This window comes from Eleginops maclovinus, chromosome 19 (assembly GCF_036324505.1).
Source record: "Eleginops maclovinus isolate JMC-PN-2008 ecotype Puerto Natales chromosome 19, JC_Emac_rtc_rv5, whole genome shotgun sequence".
In the NCBI taxonomy this organism is placed as follows: domain Eukaryota; kingdom Metazoa; phylum Chordata; class Actinopteri; order Perciformes; family Eleginopidae; genus Eleginops; species Eleginops maclovinus.
The window spans coordinates 2884410-2912240 of record NC_086367.1 but is presented as its reverse complement, the minus strand read 5'-3'; the positions used below and the strand labels follow the sequence as shown (position 1 = coordinate 2912240).

Sequence of the window (27831 nt, the reverse complement as noted above, 5' to 3'; positions counted from 1 at the left end):
TAATTGATTTATTGATTCATCAATATCTTTCAGCTCATAAAACCCTACCAGGAAATGTCAGAGAGGACAGCCAGTGGACATTTTTAAACGACAGTTCTTTTTTAATATGTTTTTATAGTGGGTTATTTTAATTTATTTTATAGGATTTGTAAGTTTTGACTAAATCATTTGACATTTATTAATGTTATTAATTATTGCATTTCTATTATTAATGTCTTATTTATTATTATGTTTTTTGCTGTTTTAAACTGTGATGTGTGCCTTGTTAAAGCGCTTTGAGCTGCACCTGATGTATGAAAAGTGCTAATATTATAGCATAAGGTGTCAGAAAGTAGGGAAAAATGTTAATCAAAGTTTTGCATTAGTGGCGTCTTACGGTCAAAACACACATTATCACTTTGAAAGCAGCAAAAATGGGTTTTGATAAAGGATCTAAACTGTGGATTGATCATCCATTGTTGACCATCAATGTTCTGGCGGCCTGATTGATTACTTTAGTGTTAATTCTAGAATTAATTAAGATTCAGATGGAAATAGTAGTAGTAATAAATACAAAATAAAATATTAGTAAATGTATTTGTGGAGCCATACTTCAGGGGAAGTCACCATGTTTAATCAGCTGTGTTAAAATGTTCCACATCACGTTAAATCAAGTCATTTTTGCTTATCCATTCTAACTTAGGATAAAACATCCTGATCTTTTTATATTTTTCTTATGAATTTTACCCCTAGCAAACTGGCCACGCATTCTAGGAAATCAGCATAGCATTCCACATTTCCAGAGTGGATGGGTTGTAGGGAAACACAAAGGATTCAGGACTTTGAACTGTTAAGTTAGCCGCTTTTAGCTTAGCAGTTGTGACGTGAAGTCATGTGACCGTGATGTAGTCCGTTCATAGACTAAAGTTACGTTTTTATTTCTGACCAATACACTTACTCTTAAACTATTTTAAATGTGGTGATTATCCTTCTGAACAAAACCTGAAAGCATCATGAACTGATGTTTGCCACAGAGCTTTTTCTCTCGCAGTATTCCAAAATACAATTGGAAAACCCATTTGCTAATCACCTTGTGAAGTTTCATTTCTCTGTAGTCTAAAAGAGTTGTTACATTTAGCAGATAGTTGAAATTGTCAGCCATGACCTCGCTACAGATGTAAAAAAGTTCAAGCTGAATAGACATAAGCATTCAGAAGGAAAATAGGGTCTTGTCATCTGTTGGTGGGCATGAATTCAGTCTAACAAAGAAGCTTTGTTGCTATCTTTCCCTCTTCCTATCTTCCTGTCATAACAACTGAAGATCTATGATCCAGGTTTTTATCACAGCTCAGACTCACTTTCCCCCTTTGTCTATTTCCATCTGCACTACGTCATGTGAGGACATAGTCCCCGGGGGGATGGGTGTGTGCGTGTGCCTACTCACATGTCTGCATTATGTGTCAGTGTTTGCTGTATGTCCTCTATATGAACATTCGATTTATATTCATAGGCACATGGGATCAGTCAGAAGCAGTCAGTGGCGCTTCTGTCAGAATGGTGCCGGTCATCGTTTCCGAGAAGATTTCAGATTCATGCTTTAAAACCTATCAATACACTAGTGGAAAGAAAACATGAATAATACGCAAGCCTACGCCTCGACTCTTGACACCAAGAATCTAGGCCTACAGCTTCTTAAGGTCTGCTGCTGCTGAGCTGAAATCAATGTATTTCATTTTGCATTCGGCAGAGAGAGTCATCTCAACATTTTTCAGAATTCTACAGATGTTTCTGGTCAAAGTCTGGTAAATCCCAGCTAACAGACACAATGGTGCAGACAGATCATACAGGACTGTCTGGGAGAATCGCTTACCCCTAGTTTAGTTATCAAAAATAAACAAGCCTTTGTCATATTACCATCTTCAAGAGCCTTCTCTTTTAGTATTGGATTTAATAAAAGAAGACGTTTAAACAAAGTGTTTTCAACTCGTGAGAGACAGCCAATGCAGGATCCTTTACATTCAAGTGAATAGATTTACTGTAAACACTGCAATGTAGAACATTTCAAATTGCAGAAAGAAAAGAGAAAGTGGAAAAATGACATATTTGGATGGGCATCATGAATATGAAATACCACTAATTTGAACATGTTTAAAATTGAAAAACCTTACATGACAAAGGGTTCGATAGAACATTGGAATGGTGAATAAGAAAACAAGTGTTGAAAAAGGGAAGTGACCTCCATGGAAATGCTTTATTGTAAAAGCTTGAATAGAAAACAATAAAGAGTCAAGTTGTTGTTAATGGAAGTCCACAGATGTTCATACTGCCAGGAAAAAAAGTGATTATACCATTTGGAAATCTTTGAATGTGAATCAATGCAGGAAGTGTATCAATATCAAAGCCAGATCAAATTAAATAATTGTTGACTGAAAAGTATTTGATAAAGACAAAAGAAAAGAGGAGAAATTGCATGTTGACACTCCATTAGAATGAGTCTCCTGTATAATTATTTATAATATTATTAGGACTTTATCAGGGCGGCAGCTGGAGAGCGTTTGGGTCATTTATCAGGTAGATGTCAAGCCCTCAACAGTAACACACAGAGGCATTAGAGTGGCTGACCCTGGATCAGTGTGCAGACTGTCGTACCTGACACCCACCAGCAGGGAGCACCTGCTCTAACCTTCCCCGACTGAGTGAATGAAGTGATGATCCGTGGTGAGCGTCTCATCCCGTTAAACAGAACAGCGGTGTGAACAATGAGAACCCCGGCTAATGTAGCACAGCATCATCCTGCAGTATTTATGAACCCCAGCCTGATGCCAGGGTGATGGAGAGTGCAGTGGGCTCCTCTTCTCTGCTGCAACTGATACATAATTCACACTCACAGCACTCACTGTGTGTGTGTGTGTGTGTGTGTGTGTGTGTGTGTGTGTGTGTGTGTGTGTGTGTGTGTGTGTGTGTGTGTGTGTGTGTGTGTGTGTGTGTGTGTGTGTGTGTGTGTGTGTGTGTGTGTGTGTGTGTGTGTGTGTGTGTGTGTGTGTGTGTGTGTCTACATTTGTGCAGGTGAGAGGAAGTGATCAAGGGCAGCCTGACCGTGTGTGTGTGTGTGTGTGTGTGTGTGTGTGTGTGTGTGTGTGTGTGTGTGTGTGTGTGTGTGTGTGTGTGTGTGTGTGTGTGTGTGTGTGTGTGTGTGTGTGTGTGTGTGTGTGTGTGTGTGTGTGTGTGTGTGTGTGTGTGTGTGTGTGTGTGTGAAGGCGAAGGTGATGAGTACAGACTGTCCCAGGAGGCGTAGCACAGCTCGAGGGCAGACAGAGGCAACTCGACTCAGAATATCTGATGGATCTCTCTCTGTCTTTCCCTTCCCTTCTCACAGAGTGGTGCAGCGATGACGTATTTGTGTAAGCTAACACAAGAGTTAGCATGCCCCTTGTAGCCCTCGATAAAAATCTATCCCCAATGGGATTTTACCATTGGCTTTCAAAATATTGCTGAAAATAAACTCTGTAGCTAACACATTTATATGATACTAACAGGTTTTGTTCAGCTGGATAATCTCCACATATTAACACCACTTTTATAATTGTTACAGCGTAAATGCTAAAGCCAATATTTTATGTCGTAGAATAAAAAGTCAAAAAACATTGACTTCCCAATGAAGGCTCTAAAATGCTGACTATTTTCCAGAATTAAGAACTCATTCCTGCACCCCTCTATTGTCCTCAGTGTTTCTGCGTCTCCGTCTTTAGTTGATTCTACTCCGTACAGTTGCTCTCATCACGTCTATTTGTATCCGCTGAGCTTCAGCAGTGTGTCACACTGGAGGATGATGTGTAGTAAGTGTGAAGCAGGCTCTCTGTATCAGTTTAGGACCGCTTGTCATGTCTCCTGATTCTGAGTGATTTATTCTAGAAATATCCATTCACAAGAAAAAAATAATGATGAGAGGAAAGTCAGGTTGGAAACAACAGATTTTTTCACATTAGATTTAACTTTACTTAATTCCATTAGGGTTAGGGTTAGGTAAATGCTGTAAACAAGTAAACTAAATCAGTGTCTACTTTCCTTGAATAAATGTGACATTCTTTATTAATTTTTATTCAACATTCATTAATGTTAAACTCATCTGAATACTCTATTTTGCATTGGATTGGGCAGCAAACACTCCCATCTGTTTTTTTTTTTGCAGTGGCTTAAAAAATATTAAAACAATATTAAAAAAGGATACAGCCATACCTGAATACCAATTTCTGCTGGCTTCACACAATCATAATATTTCATATAAAGTGTGGTCTTTCTAATTGCGTTCTTCGTCAGTCATCCAATGCCCCACAGCGTATTCCAGAACATTTCTTTTGTTTGGAAATGAGAAAGAAAAACAAAGCTGCCTTTTTTTTGTACATTGCACATTCAATATCACATGGACCCATCTGGCCATCCTTTGCAGCAGTGAAAAGTGTCACCAGCAGCAAATTTGTCATGGCAGAGAAACATTTTCTAATCCCAGTGCGAGAGATGGCGCTCCTGACATTAAAGCGCTTCATCGAGTGCCAAGCTGCCGCCGGATTCTGTGTCTTGGAACAGGTTTGGACGGGCATTGTTTGGAGTTCTGAGACATCTTAATTAGCGGACAATCTGTCCATTTGAACAGTGTTTGTATCCTCACAGTGTGGAGGATGTTACTGTAATGATAGTTACACGTATTTAACCAAGTGCAATCCACCAAAAATCCAAACCAACAACAAACCTCAGACATGTCCTTTCCCTGTCGGCCCTCTCTGCAGGGCATTGTTGACATTTCTGCTTTATCTGGTGCATAACCTTGCCACAGATCTGGCAACCCATCTGGCATGGCTGGCAGTGACTGGTGCAGATGGGGGGGGTGGGTGGGGGGCAGATGGTGAGAGGATGGTCAGCTGTTGTAGGGAAGGCTAAGCTAAAGCTAAATCTGTTGTTTAGCTTACGGAGGGTCTGAGGGACCCAGCTGATGAGAATAAAATAAATGCTGCTGCTTTTACTGACATGTCAGAACTCATTCTGGTCTCCTGTGACCAGCTGTGATGATGGCCAAAGGCTCATGGGAGATGATGTTTCTAAAAACATAAATATTGACGGTAGTGGATTGAACACATTCTACGTATTGTTGAGAAAAAGCTCTGATTTCTTATTAATTATCCATATTACAAATTTCAAGGTGGTTTTTGAACGCAGTGCTGCTGTTTCACTATTTCTCTATAGAGAGCTGAAGGAATGCGTTCTTGAACCAGGAAATGGGTTAGCATTTTAACAAATGTGCTTCCTTCGTCTTTAAATTAATATTATTTTGCACGTTTTTTTTGTTCTGATGCCTTAAATAAGGTCTTTGGTTAACTCTCGAGCTGAAGAAAGAGGTTTTGTTGTACGACAAACACCACTACTGAAGGTCAGAAGATTTATCTGTCATTAAAACGTCAGTTGCTAGGTCGCCGTATAGCTCAGTTGGTAAAGTTGCAGCGAATTTTGAACATTTTAGACCAGTAGAAATGTCTTTTTTATTGGGTGGAAAATAGTTTTAAATCGACTGCTGTATAACTCAGTTGGTAGAGCTTGTGACCCATGTACTGGTTCTTAGTCACTGTCACTTAAATAAAGGCACTGGTCGCTCAAAAAATCTTTAAGAAACGAAAACAGAACGGCAGTTGCTGACACGGACCACTAAATGTCATCACGCCAAACATTAGCCACATTTAGCTTAGCGGTGCCAAGGTTTCTACATGTGACTGTAGTCTAGTTTGTTTTTGGCCTCACGTTAGCTTTTTACTTCTGAGTGATTGAATCTAAGCTTCAATGATTACATAAAAGTCTTTATATCGGCTGTACAAAACATGTTAATAACTTAAACGTGTTTGCCAAACGTGTATTGTGCACATTCAGATATCCAATGGAAAATTCCAATAGCTTTTAGTTGAGTGAGCCCTTTCAATGCTAACTTAAGACCACCAAAACAATCGTCAGACCAAACTGGCAACAGATTTCTAGCATTTCTAATACTCACTGAACCACCATCAGACTAGCCTGAGTCCCACCTCCCTCACAAACCATTAGCTCTAAATGTTTTACATGTGCTCAAATGATCCCAGGGCCAACAGTGCACCTCCTGGTCCTCCTCCGGAGTATTCCCCAGGCCTGAGGAGGGCTGTTTGAGCAGTTTGCGGGCTGATGTAACCGTGCACGTGAAGCTGCAAAGGCTGCTGGATGTTGTGGAGGTTCCACCTGTCGGGACAGATTAACATCCTCTCACATTCATCTGTGTCTGCTGCTGAGGGAAGACACGGCCTGGCCTTTGATGTGATGCAATTATGGTTTGCTTGCTCTGAAGGATTACAGCGGTGGAGGTGATAAACAACGAGCTCTCTGTCATGCTTTGCCACCACGTGGGTATATACAGCAGCTTTATTAAAACAGGGTACTAGTGAGAAGATCAAATATGTAATTGTTCTGGTTGATGGGTTTAAACACACCAAGGCAAGTTATTATCCGCAGCACTGTTGTAGCACAAAGCAATAAATTGTACATGTGTACCTAATAAAGATGCCAGTCCAGCAGTGGCTCAGTCAGTAGGGGGCTTGGACTGGGAATCGTAGGGTCGCCGGGTCAAGTCCCCGAACAGACTTGAAATATGGAAAGTGGACTGCTACTTGGAGAGGTCCCAGTTCACCTCCTAGGCCCTGCTGTGGTGCCCTTGAGCAAGGCACTGGACACCTCCAATCCCCCCTCCCCATTGCTCCCCGGGCGCTGCACAATAGCTGCCCAAGCTCCTAGTACTAGGATGGGTTAAATGCAGAGGACCAATTTCACTGTGTGTGCTCTGCTGTGTGCATGTATGTGACTAATAAAGAGGGATTCATCCTCCGATTCTAGGTAGTTCAATCCAGCAGTACAGTTGTGTGTTAGGGTCTTTTCTTACGCTGCATAAATATTTAAGCTATTAATCATTAACATTTCCTACAAGCAGGGCATTACATTTGCGTGTTACATCATTACTCAGTTTCCAGTGTGCCTCCCTGCTGTAGGTGTTGCCTCAGTCTGGACCGCCAAAAATCATGAAACTACATTTTATAGCTTTTCTTTATTGGCAATCCTCTCAGTTATTCATCCAAATATTTGTCCCATGGGTTTAGGTTTCAAGTAAACATAATTTGATTTATAAATACCAACCTCTCCATACCAACTGGCGTATGCAGTCAAAAGTTAAAGTTATAAGTGATCTCGTTTGCATCTTCATGAGGATGTCTTGGTTTTTAGAAAGTATCACCAAGGAAACTACAGAGACAGCGGCTAAGTGTTAGTTTAAACAGGACTTATCATGTTCATTGTCTTGTTGATAGCAGTATATTTTGTCTCTCCTGGGACATGTCTCCATTCTTTAATGTTCAGAAAGCTCTTTATGTTTCTCATACTGCCTGTGCTGCAGATCCTCTTTTCACTCTCTGTCTGAAACCAGAGCCCAGCCTGCTCTGATTGGTTAGTTTGCCGCCTCTGTCGTGATTTTTTCAACCACTTAGAGATGTCCCGGCCCTTAATCTATCACGTACAATGTGTTGGAGCGCTAGCCAATAGAAGCGTGAGTGTTACGTAGTGATGTCACTATGTTCTGGAAGATAACAAAGTTCAATGGAGGCGCTTCAGACAGTGGGGGAAGTATGTGGGAGAGAAACTTCCTCTGCAGGGATTTTAGCCTTTGCAAATCATTTACAGGCACAAAAACCTATAGAACACACTACAGGAAAGGGAAACCCCCAAAAGGCAGAATAATTGTAAGATTAACTCTGAAAAGCTTGTTGCTAACAGCTATAGCACTACAGGCAGTCTTCCTTACACCCTGTAGTAAACACTGCAGGGTTATATCTGCTTCTTTCGGTTTGATCTTACTTTCTTAATTACTGTTTGATTTGGCTGCCTTCCCAGAGTAGTGAATTACAATATTTCTGCAGCATTCCCATCCTGAGCATGACTCACAGAGCAACAGCAGCTTCTCTTTCCCTGAAACCTGACGATCATGATCCCATTTACGCTTCCCGAGCAGCCCGTGGGCAAAGTGATGTCAAGAGGGAATGGAAGTGGAAGGAAACAAAGATGACCCTCGAGGAGCTCCCTGTGGATGGAGAGGCCTCTGCTTCACAAGCGTCCCTAAACAGGGTTCAGGACAGACTCTTTTGTGGCTTGAAAGGCCAGTCACGTCACCACAGTGTTTATCACAACACGTGAGGAAGCAACACACTGCAGAGGAGCTGCAAAGCATCTGCAACACTAAAATAAGTCAGTGTATTTCCTAAAGGTGATGTTAATGTAGTCAGTTTCCCTTCATGGAAACTTTGTGGGCGTCAGGCAGCCCACTTGTGTACTTTCATTTTCACACCCACACTTTTGTCTTGTGAAAGAGAGGAAATAATCCTCCGCTCAACATCCATGCTTTCATGAGTCATTTGGCAGCAGCGCTTTTGCACCCTCTCAAAAATGATTCATTTATAGCTGTGTTGATGAGACGCAATATGAACCAACAGTGTCATTGATAAGTCTATATATTTACAGTGCTGTTTGAAACATGCATTTACATATATTAAAATGTCCCCACTCTCCCCGTCTGGGCAGTCTGATGTTCTTCCCTGGTCCTCTACTAGAGGTCTAAGGATTCTGCGCAGTATTCTTTTTTGACTGCTCATAGGACTGCACACTTCTGGACAGGAATTTGGGATGTTGCTACTGGGATTCACCGGAGCCACTGTACATCATTTTCTTTAGTTGTGATATCAGTTAGCGACTGAGGATATATGAACACTGAACCAGAAATGGTTGACTAGTTAGAATTCAGGTTCCAAAGTATCTATTTGCACATCCTCTGAATGTAACCCCTTTCCCTGGGGTCACTTGTGTTCCAGTAGTTTCATACTTTCTACCCTGGTCCACAAAAGTCTTGTTCCAGTTGACCATTTCTCATCAGGTTGTCCTAAATCCCCAATAGCTGACGCGGACCTTGTTAAACAGGATGTCTTACGAGCTGGTGTAACTCTCGTATTTGCTGAGGTAAGCAGATAGCATTAAGGTCCTTGCCTAAGGGCCCATACTGGAGTTGCCACTCCCTAACTGGCAGTCAAGCACCAGTCTTCTTTACCAAATCAGGGACCTCAATGTCTTTAATTAAATTGAAAGTCACAAATGAAAGCATTATGCCATCTATCTTAGCAGTCAGCATCTTGGTTTATGGCTGTCACCATGTTGTTTTACATTGTAATCTTAGGTGACACAATGATACAATTGACTTTCATGAAGTTAAACACACCATGAAAAGGTTAAAGCTGAAGACAAACCACGGAAAACACAGTCAATCATAATCTCGTCACTAAAGAACACCCTGTTTTATCATTGAACTGTAAATGAGACCATAATTTACCAAATTAACCTCATGCTGTACTGTCGAAGACTTGAAATTAAAGATTGAAAACATTAACTAATCAGGAAAATGTTTGCTGATGTATAAATCAAGTAAGAATTTAAGTAATTTTCTCATAGACTTCTATGCAATTGGAATTTCAGTGGAGTAGCCGCCTGCTGGCCATTAGAAAGAATGCAGGTTTAAGGCTCTTCTTCATTGTTAAGCCATGTTAGTTGCTAAGTGGGGAGTACCTCAACAAGAAAGTCTATTACGCCTTATTCAAAACACAGTAGAACCTGACAACAAATACCTAGAGCTATAAATGTCACAAAGAAAAACTAAAAGTAGCAGTGAGTTTAATCGTCATGAAGGTGCAGAAATCCTCTGATTGCAAGCTGAGCCTCAAACGCGTGAGCACGCAGATAATGTGCTGAGATGGAAACAAATGCAGTGAACCATAAAATAGGGAATCAGCAGCGATACTATGCCTCTAAGACCAGCAGCACTAGTGTTCAGTGATGCTCGGCGTATCAGAAGAAAAGTGTTCTCACTTGAGAGTCTGCAGCCAGCAGCTCCTACTCCACCAACATACCACAGCAGAGAGACTCTTCTCTGAGGTAGCCTTCTGTTGAGTCTATAACTGTTAGAACGAGGAATAAAACCCACTGAGGACAGCTTGTTACGGTGGGTTCGTATATCATGTAGGGAATACCCTGCAGTTATGGTACATTTTTATGAATAGCCTTTGATCCCAATATATATTTGACTATCTGAAAAAATGTTGTATTCCTCTGTCCTTTGAGTTAAACACTACATAGTAAGACAATATACATTTCATAAAACCAGACAGCGTATTACAGCTTTAAATCTCAATCATAGGTTGTGCTCTGAGTCCAAAGAGCTAAAAGCAAAAAGCTAAAGATGAACCGCGTTAAACACAGTGGTAGCGCCCTGTCGATCACAATCTCTTCCCTGTTTAAATGATGAAACAGAACACCCTGTGTTATCTCTGAATTTACTGTAAATGCAGACCCGGCGTCAAAGGCGGGCCCCAATAGGCCCTTTTTGGAAAATGTAATTTATTAATTATTTATTTTTCTTGAGCACCCAGTTCACGAAGCAACACCGAGGTTCCAAGCCAATCGTTACACAGAGTTTTCAACACGTAAGGTCTCTAGCCAATCATAATGCAGATACTGCAGTACCGGAGGCGGGCTTACCGTACCTGCTCGTCAGAAGCAAGGTGACAGTGAAGGGAGCGATCGGCTGCTGAAGAGCAGAAATATAACTCAGATAAAACCGTAACAAATCCGTTGTCAAATTAAAACGGTAACAGTTGTCACTTTGTTTCTAAGGTTGTGTGTGTGTGTGTGTGTGTGTGTGTGTGTGTGTGTGTGTGTGTGTGTGTGTGTGTGTGTGTGTGTGTGTGTGTGTGTGTGTGTGTGTGTGTGTGTGTGTGTGTGTGTGTGTGTTTCCGAGTTTGATTATTTCACAGGAAGTGCAAATGCAATGCATGAAATTATTTGGATCAGCTGTTCTGTAGAAAACTACCTCAATTGTTTGTGTGAAGGCCTCACACAGAAGGACTAACAACAATCAATACACTGATGCCACATATTATTTTTACATCAAATGCCCGATGTGTGTCTGCCGCCGGGTGTAAATGACACTATCATTTACTAAATGAACATCATGCTGTATTGTCGAAGACTTGAAACTAGAGATTTAAACCATTAACTACTCAGGAAAATGTTTACTGATGTAAATAAATCAACTAAGAATTTGGGGAATTTTCTCATAGACTCCTTTGCAATTGCCACTTGCAAAGGTTGCCTGGCTGCAGCTTGGTTTCAGAAACTTGTTTGGAAGTTGTATAACGTCAAAAGAAATATACACAATTGCCTGTTCTTTGGATCGAGAATCACTTTTGAATTGAAATGCAATTTCCCAAAAGATTCCCCTCTCTATTAAGGGCTAATAATTCAAGAGAATACATTGTTGTGAGTCCTCTGTGTGTCGGTGTGTGTGGGTTAATGACAGGAAATAGTAAATTGCTTTTTCGGTTTTTGGCAATTCTTCCTATTGGTAATTTTAGAAAAACGTGGGATTCCTTTAATGCAGTCCTTGACTTTGATCGTGCTGTATCAGTAATCTTATCTGGCAGTAGAAAGCATTTCAATCTAAGTCTAACTCTTTCCTAACGTCCAAATACTGAGAGTGCTTTTCTCACAATGTTCTCTTGATGGGAGCAGCTTAGAGCTCTACATTAGTGCTGCTGGACCTATGAGCAGTCTGTAATGATGTGTGTGTGCAAGTGTGTGCTTGTGTGTGTGTGTAGGACGAAAGGTGAAAGTATTGATGGGTTAGAAGGCATCAGAGCCAAAGTACCTAGGTCAGCTATTCAGCATCTATAGATTGTAACTTAATCCCTGGTTACACACACACATACACACACACACACACACACACACACACACACACATACACCCACACACATATACACACATACACACACACATACACACACACACACACACACACACACACACACACACACATACACACACACACATACACACACACACACACATACACATACACATACACACATACACACACGCACACACACACACACACACACACACACACACTCATACATTGCCCTATCCCCTCCGTGCTCTTATCAACACATATGTCTTTTCTTATGTACATGTTCCACGCTCCATTTTCCTAGCCCTATAGTCCATTTAGCACTCATCATCCCTCATTGGTACAGCGGGCCACTTGCCCTTCACACACATCTACTGCAGCCCTCTGACACATGAGCATTCTGTCAGGAGAGCTGCTGCACGCCTGAGGGATGGACGGGTTTCATTTGCACTAAATCCAATTCCACTTGACAATGGCAGGATGAGTTATACAGGCTGGAAGGAGGCTGGGGTTTGAGTAAACACTGCTGCCGATGACCTCAGAGGTCATTTATCAGGATCTCAGTGACGGCAGTGCAAGTGAGAGCCGCTCTCCCAACAAAGGCTCATTGTTGAATGGGGGACACTGATGTCATGGCGGTATATTTCCGGAGATCAGGAACTCCCAAGGGAGGGCCCCGGTGCTGTAATGAGGATTATCTTTAGCTGTGAATTGTTTCCTGAGATAAGGTTTCTCCTCAGCTGTGCATGATTTCACCACTTGAGTATTAAGCGTCTTTCTGTAAAAGAGGATCTGCTTTTATTTTAAGTAAATATCTGTCTGCTTTGAGCCTTAGATCAATTCATCTGCATCTTATTTGAGAATAATAGAAAGCTGCAGGAATGAGTTCTAAAAGCCTGAAAGGAGTTAGAATTTTACTACTTCCAGCCCTTCTCTTGAATTTTCTTTGGTTGTCCTTTTAGTCAGATGTCTTAAGTAAGATCTGCATTTTAACAAAGCTCAAGAGATTTTCATTATTTGTTGCTCGAGGTACAATTTGTCAGTAAACACCTCGCTTGTAAATTTCTATAGCCTCTGTGTAACTTAAAAACAGCGGTTGCTAACAAGTAGCTAAAGTGGCTAAACATAATCAAGACGAACATTAGACCCTTTAGCTTAGCGCTGGTGATGTGTAGTGCGTTACATTAGCTTTTTACTTTTGGCTTCAGAAATCATAAAAGTGGTCTAAAAATGTGGCATCGTCCGACTTAACCAAATGTATAGTAAAACCGTAAACATGTGTTTACCAAAGATCTCATTTCCTTCAATGTTCCAACATCGAATGGAAAAATCACAGCCAAGTGCTGCTTTTGAGTTACATATTAAAGCTACTACTGGATGGAAGCATGATGTTTGGTACAGATATTCATACTCCCCACAGGATACACCATGATCAATTTGATGGTTCCCGTAAACTAAAAATGTCAGTTTGTCCTGTTAGATAAACGAAGTGAGGATGCCGAGATAGAATTGACTATTTTAATCTAGTTTCAATCCAAATGTACTGCACATTTTAATCAGATATCCAGAGAAAAATCCTTCATCCAAAAACAAATATTGATTGCTTTACTTTCATTTATTCCTGCACTGATGCCTTACACATGTACACCATACTCACTTACTGCTGACCCTGCAGTCCTCTACTACTGTCCCAATCAATTCCACATGTACAGTAGAACAGTGCATCAGCATGACTGTAGCAGTAGTGTGGAGTAACCACCAAAATTGCTTCCAACTTGTTGTATTAATTTACCACCATTTAATTAACCTATTTTACACGGACTGCATTTTGTTTGTCTGAATGCAGCATTAGGAATATTTCTTAACAAAAAAAAAAACTGCTTTCATAAATGATTCAGGCTGGGGTTAGTGCTTCTGTCAGCAAATAGATGTCTTCACACACACACACACACACACACACACACACACACACACACACACACACACACACACACACACACACACACACACACACACACACACACACTCACACATTCACACACACACACGCACATACACACACACGCACACACACACACACACACACACATACAAACACACATTTACTGTATATATAAGCACTACTCAGTATACCCCACAGACACCATCAAATGAAAATAAGACATAATCAGGGCAGGGGGGAAGACAGGAGAGGGAGGAGGAGGAAAGTAGGGCAGCAGAACGTTGGACTGTACCTACACACACGCGCACACACGAAGTACACACACACACACGGAGTAAACTTGTTGAATTATTAGTGTTTGTTAATTAATATCTGTGTGTAGCGGCAGCTCTGGGGGAAGGTCCCTGCCCGGTCTGCTCTGTGATGAATTATTCGCTCCTGGATGTTTCTACGCTGCCTGCTGGGCTACACTGTGTCGGTGTGTGGGTGTGTGTGTCTCAGGGGTTTGAATGGCTTTAGATGTGTGTGTTTGATTGATGGTTCTGCCGGGTTGAATGTAGGCTATTGGAGCAAGTGGTTAATGGGGGTAGGAGGAAACTCGCATTTTTGGGTAACGTGAAGGTATCATTTGATCAACTATAGAGCAGTGCAGGAATGGGTTCTAATAAAAAAAGGAGCTAGCATTCTCACGGGTGTCATCAATGAGTTGTTGGTTTGATTCCTGAAATCCACTGGTGTATTTCTGAAGCTTCTATGTGTCATAAAAACTGTGGTTGCTATAAATGAAACTACTTAATGTCATCAAGTTAAATCACATTCACACAAATAGAATAGAAACATAAAATAACACATTCTTAAATGTCTCTGTTGTGTGTCCTCTGGACAGACTGTGAGAGAGAGAATCTGCTGGCTGTACCTTGACTTCAAACCACACATTCAACTTTATAATACTTGTGATTTATGTAACAGAAAATGGGACTGATTTAAGGCCTTTGGAGAGAAAATATGTGCTTTTTGGCCTCTAAACCAGTATTGGGTCTGCTAATCTACTACAGATTTATCCGTCTAGCACTAATGGCATGGTAACTATTTGATTTCGTTCATGGTATAAATATACTGTAAGTCTTGTGCTTGGACAACAAGTGCAGCAGCCAAACACAAAGGTACATACAGCTACGGAAAAACTTAAAAGAGCGCTCCAGCATTATCAGTTTCTCCAGTTTTACTATTTATAGACATGTCTTTCAGTTACATTTATTTTTGTTTTATTGTATTCTATAAAACACTGACAACTTTTCTCTGTGTTGGAATTCAACAGACACTGGAATGGCTGCAATACATGTAGAGATAAAGATTTAAGAAACATGTGTAGTAGTCTCTTGATTTTTTCCAGAACTGTACTTAAATACAGTTGGGTGAAAGCTAACTTACACACACAATAGAGTAGTGTTCATTTTTCCATTAGCTTTTATATTATATCAGAATATAAACTCTGTGTCAAACGCACAACATTGATACTTGCAAGTTTTGTTCAGCAGGATAATCTCCACATATTAACACCACTTTTACAATATTTAAAGCGTAAATGCAATCACCAGAAGTAAAAGAGCTGACATTTAGCGAGCTGTATGACGTTAGTGCTAAACTAAAGGCGGCTCATGTTCGTCTTGATGACGTTTAGTCATCTCACTTAGTGTTAGCAAACGCCGTTTTTATGACACATGCAAGCTATACATTCACCAGTGGGGTATTACTGACTCATTTTATGTTGTGGAACAAAACAGAAACATTTGTTCAGCTCGTGTTAACCATGGACTTTATTTCAAGCATATAACGAAAAACACAAGGGACAAAAGGGACTCGGGAACTGGTAAAATGCTAACTAGTTTACAGGTTTTTTGAATTATTTTTGCACCAGTCTATAGTTTTCATACAATCAATAAGCAGATTTACCAAACCTGACTGTGCTTTAGGTAGAAGCAGTTCATTTAGTCATCATTAGGGCTGTTTAGAGCTTAATGTTATCCTCCTGTATAGTGAACTCTGTGGCCTTTACAGTGTTGTCACATACTGTTTTCACCTGTCTAGCAACACAGTGTAAAAGTTAGCTGTGTTTTTCCTCTCCAGTTGTGATTTTACACTTCGGGGATTATGGATATGAGTGAGCTGCCTGTCAGCCGCGCTGCTGAAGCTCCTCAGCTCTCCTCACACGTTAAAGCTCCAGACTACATGATGAAACCACCGGCAATGTGTTGTTTACTAAAGCCCTTCATCTGTCTGTGAACAATTTACCCAGTGTGGTTGGGGGGCGAGAAAAATACAGAGAAGCATATCTGAACACTGTGCTAATTCAAAGTGTGAAATGGGAAAATGTTTACGCAATTTCTCCAAATTCTTTCTGTATTTTGTACTGGTGTAGTCAATAGCTACTGACTGCAGAGCGTCCTCTGGCTCTCACATCTCAATTACTCACGCTCACAGGCTGTTAGTTCAATGAAATGCAACAAACGGGGTATCCTTTAAAGATTTTGAGAAGCTTCTTTCCAATCTTTATGATTTTAAAGCAATATATCGTGTTACTATAGTCTTAAGCATAGGCAGTGGTAAACCTCCAGGTAGGGAAGGCTAATATTTAACCAACTGTTATACTTGTTTTAATCAGAAGACCTTATTATGTTTACAACAGCAGCTATATACACTGACAACCAATAACACACAGCACAGGAGCTGCAGGGGGGGCTGGGGGTGCAGCAGGTGCTTATTCATTTTGACCCAACAAACAATAGCTTGCTAGGCTAAAGAAAAACAGGATTCAACAATCCCAGGCTAATGCAGATTACTACTTGTTCATTGTTATACAACAACACAAACACGACACATAACTCAAATTCAGAATGAATGAAAGTATCTGTGGATTTACTACATACTGTTGTGAGCTAAAACGATGCTAATGTATTCTCAATCCTGCTAGCTGTAGTTGCTAATGAGCATTAGCCTTAGACTTTAAGGGAATATCGGTGTGCAATACTAAAGATCAATCATTAAGGGACAACTTAGCCAACCTGGTTTTAAGATTAAGATCACCTTTAGTAAGGGTAAACTCAGTCTTTACTCTGTTGTTGTTTTACAATTACACACACAGTCTCGAAATACACTCAGATGCAAAAACAGGACCTATAGACATGCAGTCATGAACAGGTGGCAGAGTGAAAGGGGCTGCCAGTGTTATGGCGCTGTTTTAGGTTCGAAATCTTACTCAAGCACAGGGCAGTGCGGCAGGGCGTAACTTGCATCGGTATTCGTGCCAGAATCTCTGGTTTTGGTAGCTCCTCTCCTGCTGATGACCAGGTGTATATCAGTATGTAGTGTCTCTACTTTAAAGAGTCCTCTCCTGCTGATGTTCAGGTGTATATCAGTATGTAGCGTCTCTACTTTAAAGAGTCCTCTCCTGCTGATGTTCAGGTGTATATCAGTATGTAGTGTCTCTACTTTAAAGAGTCCTCTCCTGCTGATGTTCAGGTGTATATCAGTATGTAGTGTCTCTACTTTAAAGAGTCCTCTCCTGCTGATGTTCAGGTGTATATCAGTATGTAGCATCTCTACTTTAAAGAGTCCTCTCCTGCTGATGTTCAGGTGTATATCAGTATGTAGCGTCTCTACTTTAAAGAGTCCTCTCCTGCTGATGTTCAGGTGTATATCAGTATGTAGAGTCTCTACTTTAAAGAGTCCTCTCCTGCTGATGTTCAGGTGTATATCAGTATGTAGTGTCTCTACTTTAAAGAGTCCTCTCCTGCTGATGTTCAGGTGTATATCAGTATGTAGTGTCTCTACTTTAAAGAGTCCTCTCCTGCTGATGTTCAGGTGTATATCAGTATGTAGCATCTCTACTTTAAAGAGTCCTCTCCTGCTGATGTTCAGGTGTATATCAGTATGTAGTGTCTCGACTTTAAAGAGTCCTCTCCTGCTGATGTTCAGGTGTATATCAGTATGTAGTGTCTCTACTTTAAAGAGTCCTCTCCTGCTGATGTTCAGGTGTATATCAGTATGTAGCATCTCTACTTTAAAGAGTCCTCTCCTGCTGATGTTCAGGTGTATATCAGTATGTAGTGTCTCTACTTTAAAGAGTCCTCTCCTGCTGATGTTCAGGTGTATATCAGTATGTAGCATCTCTACTTTAAAGAGTCCTCTCCTGCTGATGTTCAGGTGTATATCAGTATGTAGTGTCTCTACTTTAAAGAGTCCTCTCCTGCTGATGTTCAGGTGTATATCAGTATTTAGTGTCTCTCCTGGGACATGTCTCCATGCTTTAATGTTCAGAAAGCTCTTTATGTTTCTCATACTGTCTGTGCTGCAGCACCTCTTTTCACCCTCTGTCTGAAACCAGAGCCCAGTCTACTCTGATTGGTTAGCTGGTCCGGCTTTGTTGTGATTGGTCAACCACTCAGAGAGGTTCCACCCCTTAGCCTTTCACTTACACGTGTTGGAGCGCTAGCCAATAGAAGCACGAGCGTTACAAATTGATGTCACTGTGTCACAAAAGTATACAAAGGAGTCCAATGGAGGAGTTTCAGGGTGGAGAGTAACTCCTTCTAGAACGATTACAGGGATTTTGGGCTTTGCAGACAATTAACATGCACAAAAACCTTCACACTACAGGAAAGGGGAAACCCAAAAAAGGCCTAGTAGGCCTCTTTAAAATGCTATAAAAATGTTGTGAATAATGAGAGAGTTTTATTCGCTCTGGCCCTAAAGACTGAGTTGAAGAATAGTTTCTATACTTTAGATTATTTCTGTCATCTCTACGCAGCAGGAAATGAAATACCTGATATCAAAAACAACTCCTGTCAAGTTGAGCTGTACCGCACTGTGGAAATGAGGGACCCACTGTTGGAGCTGGGGCGCAGTTAATAGGGTTAATAGCCAAGTATAAATAGAAGACTCAATAGCCAATAGTCTTCCTTTCCTCCTTTCTCCAGTTTTTATTTTCAGCAGGAGGCTGAATGAACGTGCAGTCGTAAATAGTGTTAGAGAACAATGTGCAGGCATCATGAAAAGCCGGAGAGAGCCTGCAGCGCTCCTGCAGGGTGGGGGGGTGGGGGCAGCAGATCAGCTACTGTGTTCAGATGATCGGCCTGTGGGCCACAGGGAGGAAAGCCAGAACACTGCTTCAGCAAGCTCTGCCTATTCAAAAAGTGATGAGTCAGCAGAAAGCAGCAACCTCTCTGGCACACACACACACACACACACACACACACACACACACACACACACACACACACACACACACACACACACACACACACACGGCTCAGGGCTGTGAGACAGACAGACTGCATGCTCAGCTGTCTGTGTTGGGGCTTATGTACTAAGGCAGTGAAATTAATCACAATGGACAGCGCTGCCTGCACCCATATGAGAAGCTGTTCTATCTATATATACTTTGATTTAATATCTATCTCCATGTGTTTATGAAGTCATATACACTTTTAAACACAGATTTTACAGTTTATTACAATTGACTACAATGACCCTGCATATAAAGCTAAATGCCCTCCTGTGTCTTTCTGCTGTGGAAATGTATGTGAGGTGTTCAGGTTACCATAGCAGCGGTACATTTCTAAAGTAAATGTGAATTTAAAGTACTGCGTATCCAACACAATAATACTCTAGATGTTGGGAGTCCTTTAATTGAGTTTGGGTTTAAGTGTATTTGCACACATACACAAAATAAAGGATTAGAAATAATACATCAAAGACATAGCTTTGACAATAAATTGGAAGAATGTCTGAGGTAAATAACACATAATATTATAAATGAGAATTAATGATGTATCCATTATCTGTTCCTTGTATTCTATACATTGTTGTTCATTTGTTTTCTTTTTCTCTTTCAACTCCTTTTTTTATTCAATTGTTTCTTTTTTATTTTTATTTAGTTGTGGATCATTTAGATATTTTCCTAATGAATTATTAATAATGCACCATCCAGGAAGAGGCAGAAAACCACCCAAAATAACATTAAAATGTCCCAATGTAAAAAACGGCACATCATTATTTTATTATATTATTATTGTGTCTTTAATGTGTTCAATAAAATGTCCTTACATTTTGTATTTCAACAAACATTTTGGAGTGTTCTAAGAGGATAAGAAGAGTGACTTAACACTTTAAATAATTGTCAATTAATACCAATTAATTGAATTGTTAATTGTTATTGGGATATTTAACATATCATCACATATCACTAATTTCCTTCATGTTATGCAGACCTAATACTTCATTCCTGCAGCTTCTTACTCTCTATTTTCTTTTGTGCAGGGTGCTAGAGGGAGTGATGTCGGCAGAAGAGGAGCGGGATGGAGAGGGGGCAGCCCCCTTGTATGTGTATGAATCCAAGGTCCACTGTGCCAACGTGCTGCTGAGCCTGGAGGAGCAGCGGCGGCAGGGCATCCTGTGCGATGTCACTGTGCTGGTGGAGGGCAGGGAGGTGCGCGCTCACAGGGCCGTCCTTGCCGCCAGCAGCCGCTACTTCCTGCAGGCCCTACTGGGGCACAATGGGACATCAGGAGAGGTGGAGCCCATCATTAACCTGCCAGACAAGGTAAAGGGCCACAAGACAACACAGAACACACAGGCAGTTCCACAGGGATGAGTCTGAGGTCTTTGTAAAGAGAAATGCTAACAGGAAACTCAAACTGGGAAATTAACATTTTGTAACACACGATTAGATGTGGGCATTCTTTGGAGTATTCATAATTCACCTTTACCTCCTTGCCCTGGCACAAGAATGGCTTATGCTATTAAACCTACACAATTTTTTTAGAGATTGTCCATTCAGCACATCTCCAAGGAACAACCGTTTTAATATGTTCCCTGGGCAGCAGTAGGACAGTGTGTAGACTTGGCTTGGGAACAAGTCCCGAACTGACCAATTACGGAATTTGGACTGGTACCTATAGAGAGGTGCCTTTTCACTTCGTGGACACAAGGCAAGACACTACAAACCAGCAACTTAATACATTATAAAACACAGAAGGTCAAATAATCAAAATTGCAATTAATTGGAAAAGAGAACTGGACCCAGCACAGATCCTTGGGGCACCCCACAGTTAACCTCTTTGGGGCTGATCTGGCATCATCAATGCCAACGCAGAAACGCTAGTCTCTTAGGTAGGGTGACAATCATTGTAGAGCAGTGACCCAGGTCTCTGGACGGTCCAAGAGGATATTATATTAAATGCCATGCTTAAACCAGTAAAGCAAGACTAAATGTAGGACCAGAATCAGCAAACATGAATACAATTGACTTGCCTCAGTATTTTATAGAAATCTAGATTCAAACTTTTTCTCTGTGCTGTGTCCGTGATTGACAATTACAATTTCCAAATCCCATTTCCATAAAGTATATTTTCAGAATAGTCACACAAGCCTGCTGTCACAGTGAAGGCTGAGGGGGTGCACATTGTTTGTAGTCCTCCAATGCCTCATTCTGTATGTAAGGCATGAATATAGATGTGGCTGTGGTTACTTTGCTGCTGTTTCCATTCGGCACCGTGGCTGATCAGGGAACAGTTCCCTGTTACCATATAATGCCCTAGATCTGTCATATTGATTAATATGTCTGTGTGACTCCACCTTACAGTGATCACTCACACAGGCCTTTTCCAATACAACCCCACCTTCTTATGTCTCTCAGCATGGCTTTATTTACCGCGTCCTTTCTGCTGTCCGCTCACTCCTCTACATCAATCATTTTCAGCACTGAGACACTGCTGTTCTCTGTCCTGAGGGAACTGTCTGCTTCATTTGCACCTGAAAATAAAGGTGTCAATTTAATGAAAACTATTATCTGGGCATTTCTGCCATATTTAATTGTGAGATGGTCTATCTTCTGAATCTAGGATTAATTAGGATCCCATATCACACCAGACTGAAGAATTTCACTCTAAATCTAAATTTAGGTTGAATTTCTTTGTGATTACTCCTGTTATTTTAAATATTGCAATACATACTGAAAAACAAAAAGGGATTGCATTCATATTGTTCTAGTATGGTTCAGCGCTTATTTGTGCAATAGCAGAACCAAACATAAGATGGAAGTGAAAGCAGTGCTCTGTTCATTTGAATGTGAAAAAGCAATACAAATATTAAGTCACTCTGACACATGACCTCAATATTGATCAATTTATTGGTGATTATCTTTTTTGACATAATCATGCAGGGTAATATGTATTCATTCAGTACACAGGCAGTTGCGTTTCACTTTTCTCTAGCAAGATTGGTCATTAGTAATGTCACTTTGTATGTATATATTGTCATATTGCAAGATGTAAATGAATTCCAGTTAGATACAAACACACAGTGGTGGCTTTAGGCCTGGGCATCATGACCTGCCCTTAATGTCCTAACAATGAGTGCGAATGTTTCAGATTCTTTGAAATGATTGAGTACAAGGTAATATTTGGAAATGTAAACTGTGGCTCATTCTCTTTTTTGAAAGGGTAGGCTACGTGGTTTTCGTGTCTTTCATTAAACATTTGTGCTATTATTCAGGTATAAGAGTTTTTGAAGATTGTCTGATAGAGTTTTTGAAGGTTCACACTCACAGTACCTTTAAAACTCCATATTCAGTTGGTCCAGCCCAAATGTTTGTATCTGTAATCTGGATAACTTTCCTCACAGATGGACACAGTGGCCCAATTTACAACTAGACTAGTATCCATTCATTGTTACAAGCAAACCTGTTACATCAATCAATAAGGTTAGCCTCTTGTAGTTTGTGGCCCGGCCTGAATTGAAATCTCAGTCCAGGATGGCCAAGTCCACACAAGACGTTAGCAGACCAGAAGTTGCTAGGTAGACCGATGTATGGCAATGGATATATATGGATTTAAGTGCTGGATTTGAATGTATCATTGCTTCACTTTAAATTGTATATTTAAGGCACTGACATCTCCACCCTTGTCTCCTCTACAGGTGACTGCTAAAGGTTTTGCTCCACTGCTCCAGTTTGCCTACACAGCCAAGCTGGTTATAAGTCGGGAAAACATTCATGAGGTCATCCTGTGCGCTGACTTCCTGGGAGTTCATAATTTGGAGGACTCCTGCTTTCGGTTCCTTCAAGCCCAGCTACAAAATGACAGCCAGCACGCCAGTAATGGCAAGGTGGAATACGATGAGGACATCACGGCAGACGATGCAGTTTTTTCTGAAGCGATATGCTCGGATGACTCTTCAGAGACCACGCAGCAGACCAATCACGTAGCAAGCACTGCGTCACTTCCCACTGACCTTTCTCAATGTCCTAAATACAGGAACTATCAGTACCAGATCTGTGATAACAAGCACAATGGAGAAGACCATCATGGTGGTGATTACTCCAACCATACCTCAGTAAGTCCTGTGAGCTCGCAGTTTAGAGACAACAGCACTGCTTCACAAACTCTTCTCAGCCCCTCCAGGATCAAAGAAGAACCATTTGCGTTTGAGGGAGAAGGGGATGAAAGGAGCGGTAGCAACCCAGAGTTGTGTACCGAGGAGGTGCTGGAGATGGAGCTGGAGGTAGAAGGGGTTCCAGTAGCAGCTGAGCACTCTCCGAGCCAAGGTTCACCTTCTTCCTGTTTGCGCTCCTACCTCCAGAGAGGCGGCTTAGATCTCAGCGGCGTGCCGAGCACCACCATCCAGCAGTTACTCACCAACAGACTGACCCTCAACCACTACAAGGAACTGGTCAAAGACAGGCGGGATAAGAGGGATTGTATGGGTCAAGTGGACCATAAGAATGCAGATGGCATTGGCAAGAACATGGATAGACCAGTTTCCAAAGCCTCCTCGTCTAAACATGAGGGGGAGCTGGACAGAGCCAGTGTCATTTTCTCTTCAGCAGCTGGCGAGCAACAGATGTTGACCAATTCCTACATGGACGATCATCTCCGGGAAAAAGTCTCGACCCTGATGCAGGTAGAATCTCCTTCTGGTCGGTCCCACCTCCCCTCCAGCTGCCCTGTTCCAATCAAGACATCAGCGCACTCCCCTCCTCCTTCTGAGCCCCACACCCAGACGTCCAGCTCCCGGTCCTCCTTCTCGTACCCAGAGGATGCCGGCAGCGGTAGCTCACCTTTCAACCTCCCCCAGTTTGACTTCTCCACATCCCCGCACTCAGGCTCCACCTCTGGACTCTCTGTTTCGCAGAGGAACCCCCACAGCGGAGAGCTGGTCTTCTCTCAGGGTTGCACCAACATCAAAAGTGAACAGGGCTTTGGTGCCAGTGGGGACAACTCCAGCGACGAGTCAGGCTCCTTCTCAGAGGGAGACAGTGAGAGTGGCTCCAGAGTTCACGCTCCTGAGGTTAGTCTGTCCTTTTTTATGCTTTATCACCCAGGATTCTACTTTCGTTAGCATTAAGGGATTTTTGGTAATCCACCCTGAAACCAGTGTGAAGCTATCCAAATCTATAAACCGCCGCTGACCACAAGTCACACTCGGACTGATATTCTGATCATTCCTCATGAGTCAGATATATCTAAGCATCTTCATGTGTGACCTGTCTGAGAGAAAGTGGAATAGGAATCACAACTTATTCAGCAGTAATCCAAAGTAAGCTTATATTAGCTTAAAAAAGAAACAGCTGGTAGCTAGTCGATATGAGCTTATCTGATGCAGTTCACCCAAAATTTAAATACCAATGGATTCCAAAAAAACCGCCTCAGTGCGACTCATATTTACCTCACTGACTTTAAGGACAAATGTAATTGTAATGGAAACAGTCCCGGAGGCTCATGAAGCCAAAAAGGCCTGACCCTTGAGTTAAAAAATACCCAGATCATCTGGGGCCAAAAGAACATGCTCACTTGCAAGTCCCTCTCTGGGATCGACTTTTTTCACGAATTAAACAACTTCGAATGATTTCAACAAACACTATTCCAGCTTTTAGACTGTGAAGTTGATTTAGCTTAGTTGATAAAAAACACAGTTTCAAAGATGTCTCTTTCCCAATGCAAGTCAATGGGTGAATGTCTAAGGATCAATTGCACTGGCTCAATGATGTCACAGACTGACTTGAAGTTGTAGTGCCACCGATTGGCCACTATGAAATATGCTTCAACGCCCTGCTCACTTCTTGGGGGCTTGGATTGGAACCCTGCTAGCAAAACGTTAGCTAACTTGCTAAATTGAACAGTTGACATATTATGTACGCCTCTATGCAATAACTACCTCTCATTAAGCTACACTTTAAAAGGGCACAATCCTGTGCTAGTAGCATGCGTCATTATTCTTTTTTCAAGCAGATTCTCGGTGTGATTTACAGCTGGGACTGTTCTTAGACATGTTATCTCTCAGGAGAAATTACGCAAACACTTCAAACACAAACTCCTTTGAGTTAAAAGGCTGTATGGTTGCCATAGTGATTTCTTGACATATGCAATATCTAATAGGACACGCTCTCACACATACAAACACACCACAGGGTACTAACTGTATTAGATGTGAGTGGTTGTGGCCTGGGCTCTTGGATGAGTCAGTGAAAACTAAGTATATATAAGGTACTCATCTATTCTGAACACACTGGAGGCTGAATACATTCTACAGGGATCAGACAGACGGATTAACTCCATTTTTTACATCTGCTGCTTCCTAATAATGTACTGTGTGGACGGGACATTTCTAATTCAAAATGTCCCGTCCACAGTCGATGTTCATGTTGGCATCTTGTGTAACTGGTCGCTTAAGAAGCAGGTCGGCTTCTGTCAACCTGTTTGTAATCGATGTCAAGAGCTAGATTACTAGGTAGCAAATGCAACCACCCAAAAAGACCTACTTATATTCCTTTTGTTTGAACTTTTGGTCATTATGTGATTTGGAAACCAACTATGGATGGATTTAGCTTCACAACTTGATCTATCTGAAGATGGTCTCTAGTTGATCGTACAGGTTGACACGTCACCACTGTTAAACGATTTGAAAAACCTATGAACGTTCTAACATTTATGAGCCCAACTTTTTTATAAGACATATGTATGGACATAGGCAACTAACAATGAGGAAAAATTGTGCCATTGCAAATGTGACCCAAAATTGGGGAAAACTGTGTAGTCTGAGTATATTTAAAAGATGCATGTGTGTGTGTGTGTGTGTGTGTGTGTGTGTGTGTGTGTGTGTGTGTGTGTGCGGGCGGGCGGGCGGGCGGGCGGGCGCGTGCGGGTGGGTGGGTGGGTGTGTGTGCGCACGTTTGTGTGTGCGTGCCTACATCATATATCACTCCTGCATCTCCATGTGTGTGGGGTCTGTCCCACTTTCTCTGCCCTGACCTACTTGTCTAGGAGTACACACACACACACACACACACACACACACACACACACACACACACACACACACACACACACACACACACACACACACACACACACACACCAAGGGTGCCCTGTAGGCAGGTGGAAGGTGCCCCTATCCACCATCTGTTACTCCTGACCCCAGATCTTCCCTCACCAATTAGGCCATTTGCTTTTTGCTCTCATAATTTAACTATTTAGTGTGTTATTCGTCAATATTTCTTAATCAGATATTTTACTGATAATTGAAAATATTTTTAGGTAATGACATAGGAAAACTACAATTTAAATACAAGTGACAGATTCTTTATTCCACCTGTATTTATATGAACTTGCTTACCAGAGACTCACCTGCTCTATGCAGATGATCTTATTCTGTTGTCCGCAAACAGAGAGAATTTCTGTTGACACATCTAAATCATGTAAGTTCAAAAGACACACGTCTGTCCAAAGCACTAGAAAACAAAGACCTGCACCCTGAGAACAGTCCCAACAGCTTTGCGTTCTTCCTTTGGTCTTGCCTTATATCAAGTGGAAACAGAGATGCACTTCCTTTGAAGAAGTTCTCCGCACTAACAGGTTTCCACTTTTGAGAGAAATAGCCAAGAACATAACTTCCAAATGTTAACCCGTGATGAGAAAACCCTATAGTTCTGCTATGTGTAGGGACAGTAGCTCCTCTGGCAGCTAAAGATATATTTAGCCATAGACAAAAACAAAAGTTAGCATTCCAAGGGTTCCGCTAACAAAAAGAAATGGGATTGTTCCATTACACTGCTGATTACATTTTATAATGTTGTGTCAATGCAACCGTCATAAGTAAAAAGCTAACACTAGGTTATAAACAAACTACAACTCATGACTTCATGTCACTACTGCTAAGCTAAACGTGCTAATGTTGAGTGTGATGATGTTTAATAGTCTGATTAAGTCACTTGTTAGAAACTAATGTTCTGACACAAACCTTCAGACATTCATCGGTGGGTATTAGCTGATGTATTTTATGTCGTAGAACAAAACATGCTGGTCTCTTCAGCTTGTGTTAACCGAAGACCTTTAGTTCAGGATTTTAACCAAAAAGACATTCAAAAAAGCGTTGAATTTGAGACAATGGAATAGGAAGTTGTAAAGGCAAACTCATTTCTGCGTTTTAGAACTCGTTCCTGCACCACTCTTTTAAATAGTAAAAAAGAATGGAAATGTATTCTATTGTAGAGCAGAGGGAGAGAAAGGGATTGTTGAGGGGATTTACGACCATCCAAGGCTCACTTTGTCATTCCAACCTTATGATGTGTCTGCTGAGAGTCACCGAGCTATATATAGATGTCTATATAGTACAGGACAGGCTGCACCTTAACACACACACACACACACTCACACAATTGCCTCACTTGCCTCTGCTGTCAGAGCAGTGGATGATGTCATTATGAAATCCTGGCAGACTGTTCTGATGAATCACATTGAGATGTTACATGGTGCAAACACAGACTGTTCGTGTATCTACACTTTCAATAAGATAATGAGAAAATGCTCATACATTTTTAAACAGTTCACAGTGAGGAGCAGAATGTGTGTGAAACAAAGAGCTCCTCTCTCTTTGTGTCGGAGCTGCTGGGTCAGTGAGCTGCAGCACACTGACACCTAGTGATCTCTGCAGCACACTGCCTCTATGTGGAGCTGCTCTCTGTATGAATGCCAGTTGTGTAAGATGTGTTTAGGTGCTTTACTACAGAAAG

The 27831-nt window shown here is 41.4% G+C and overlaps 1 protein-coding gene across 1 annotated transcript in view; it reads left to right on the top strand.

Moving 5' to 3' along the window:
* bach2a (BTB and CNC homology 1, basic leucine zipper transcription factor 2a) overlaps positions 1-27831 on the top strand; it is a 40872-nt gene that overhangs the window by 4096 nt on the left and 8945 nt on the right. The window contains exons 2-3 of the mRNA XM_063909603.1: positions 20082-20364; positions 22740-24110. Coding sequence (XP_063765673.1) covers positions 20098-20364; positions 22740-24110 — 1638 coding nt within the window. The 5' untranslated portion in view covers positions 20082-20097. The remainder of the gene's footprint in view (positions 1-20081; positions 20365-22739; positions 24111-27831) is intronic.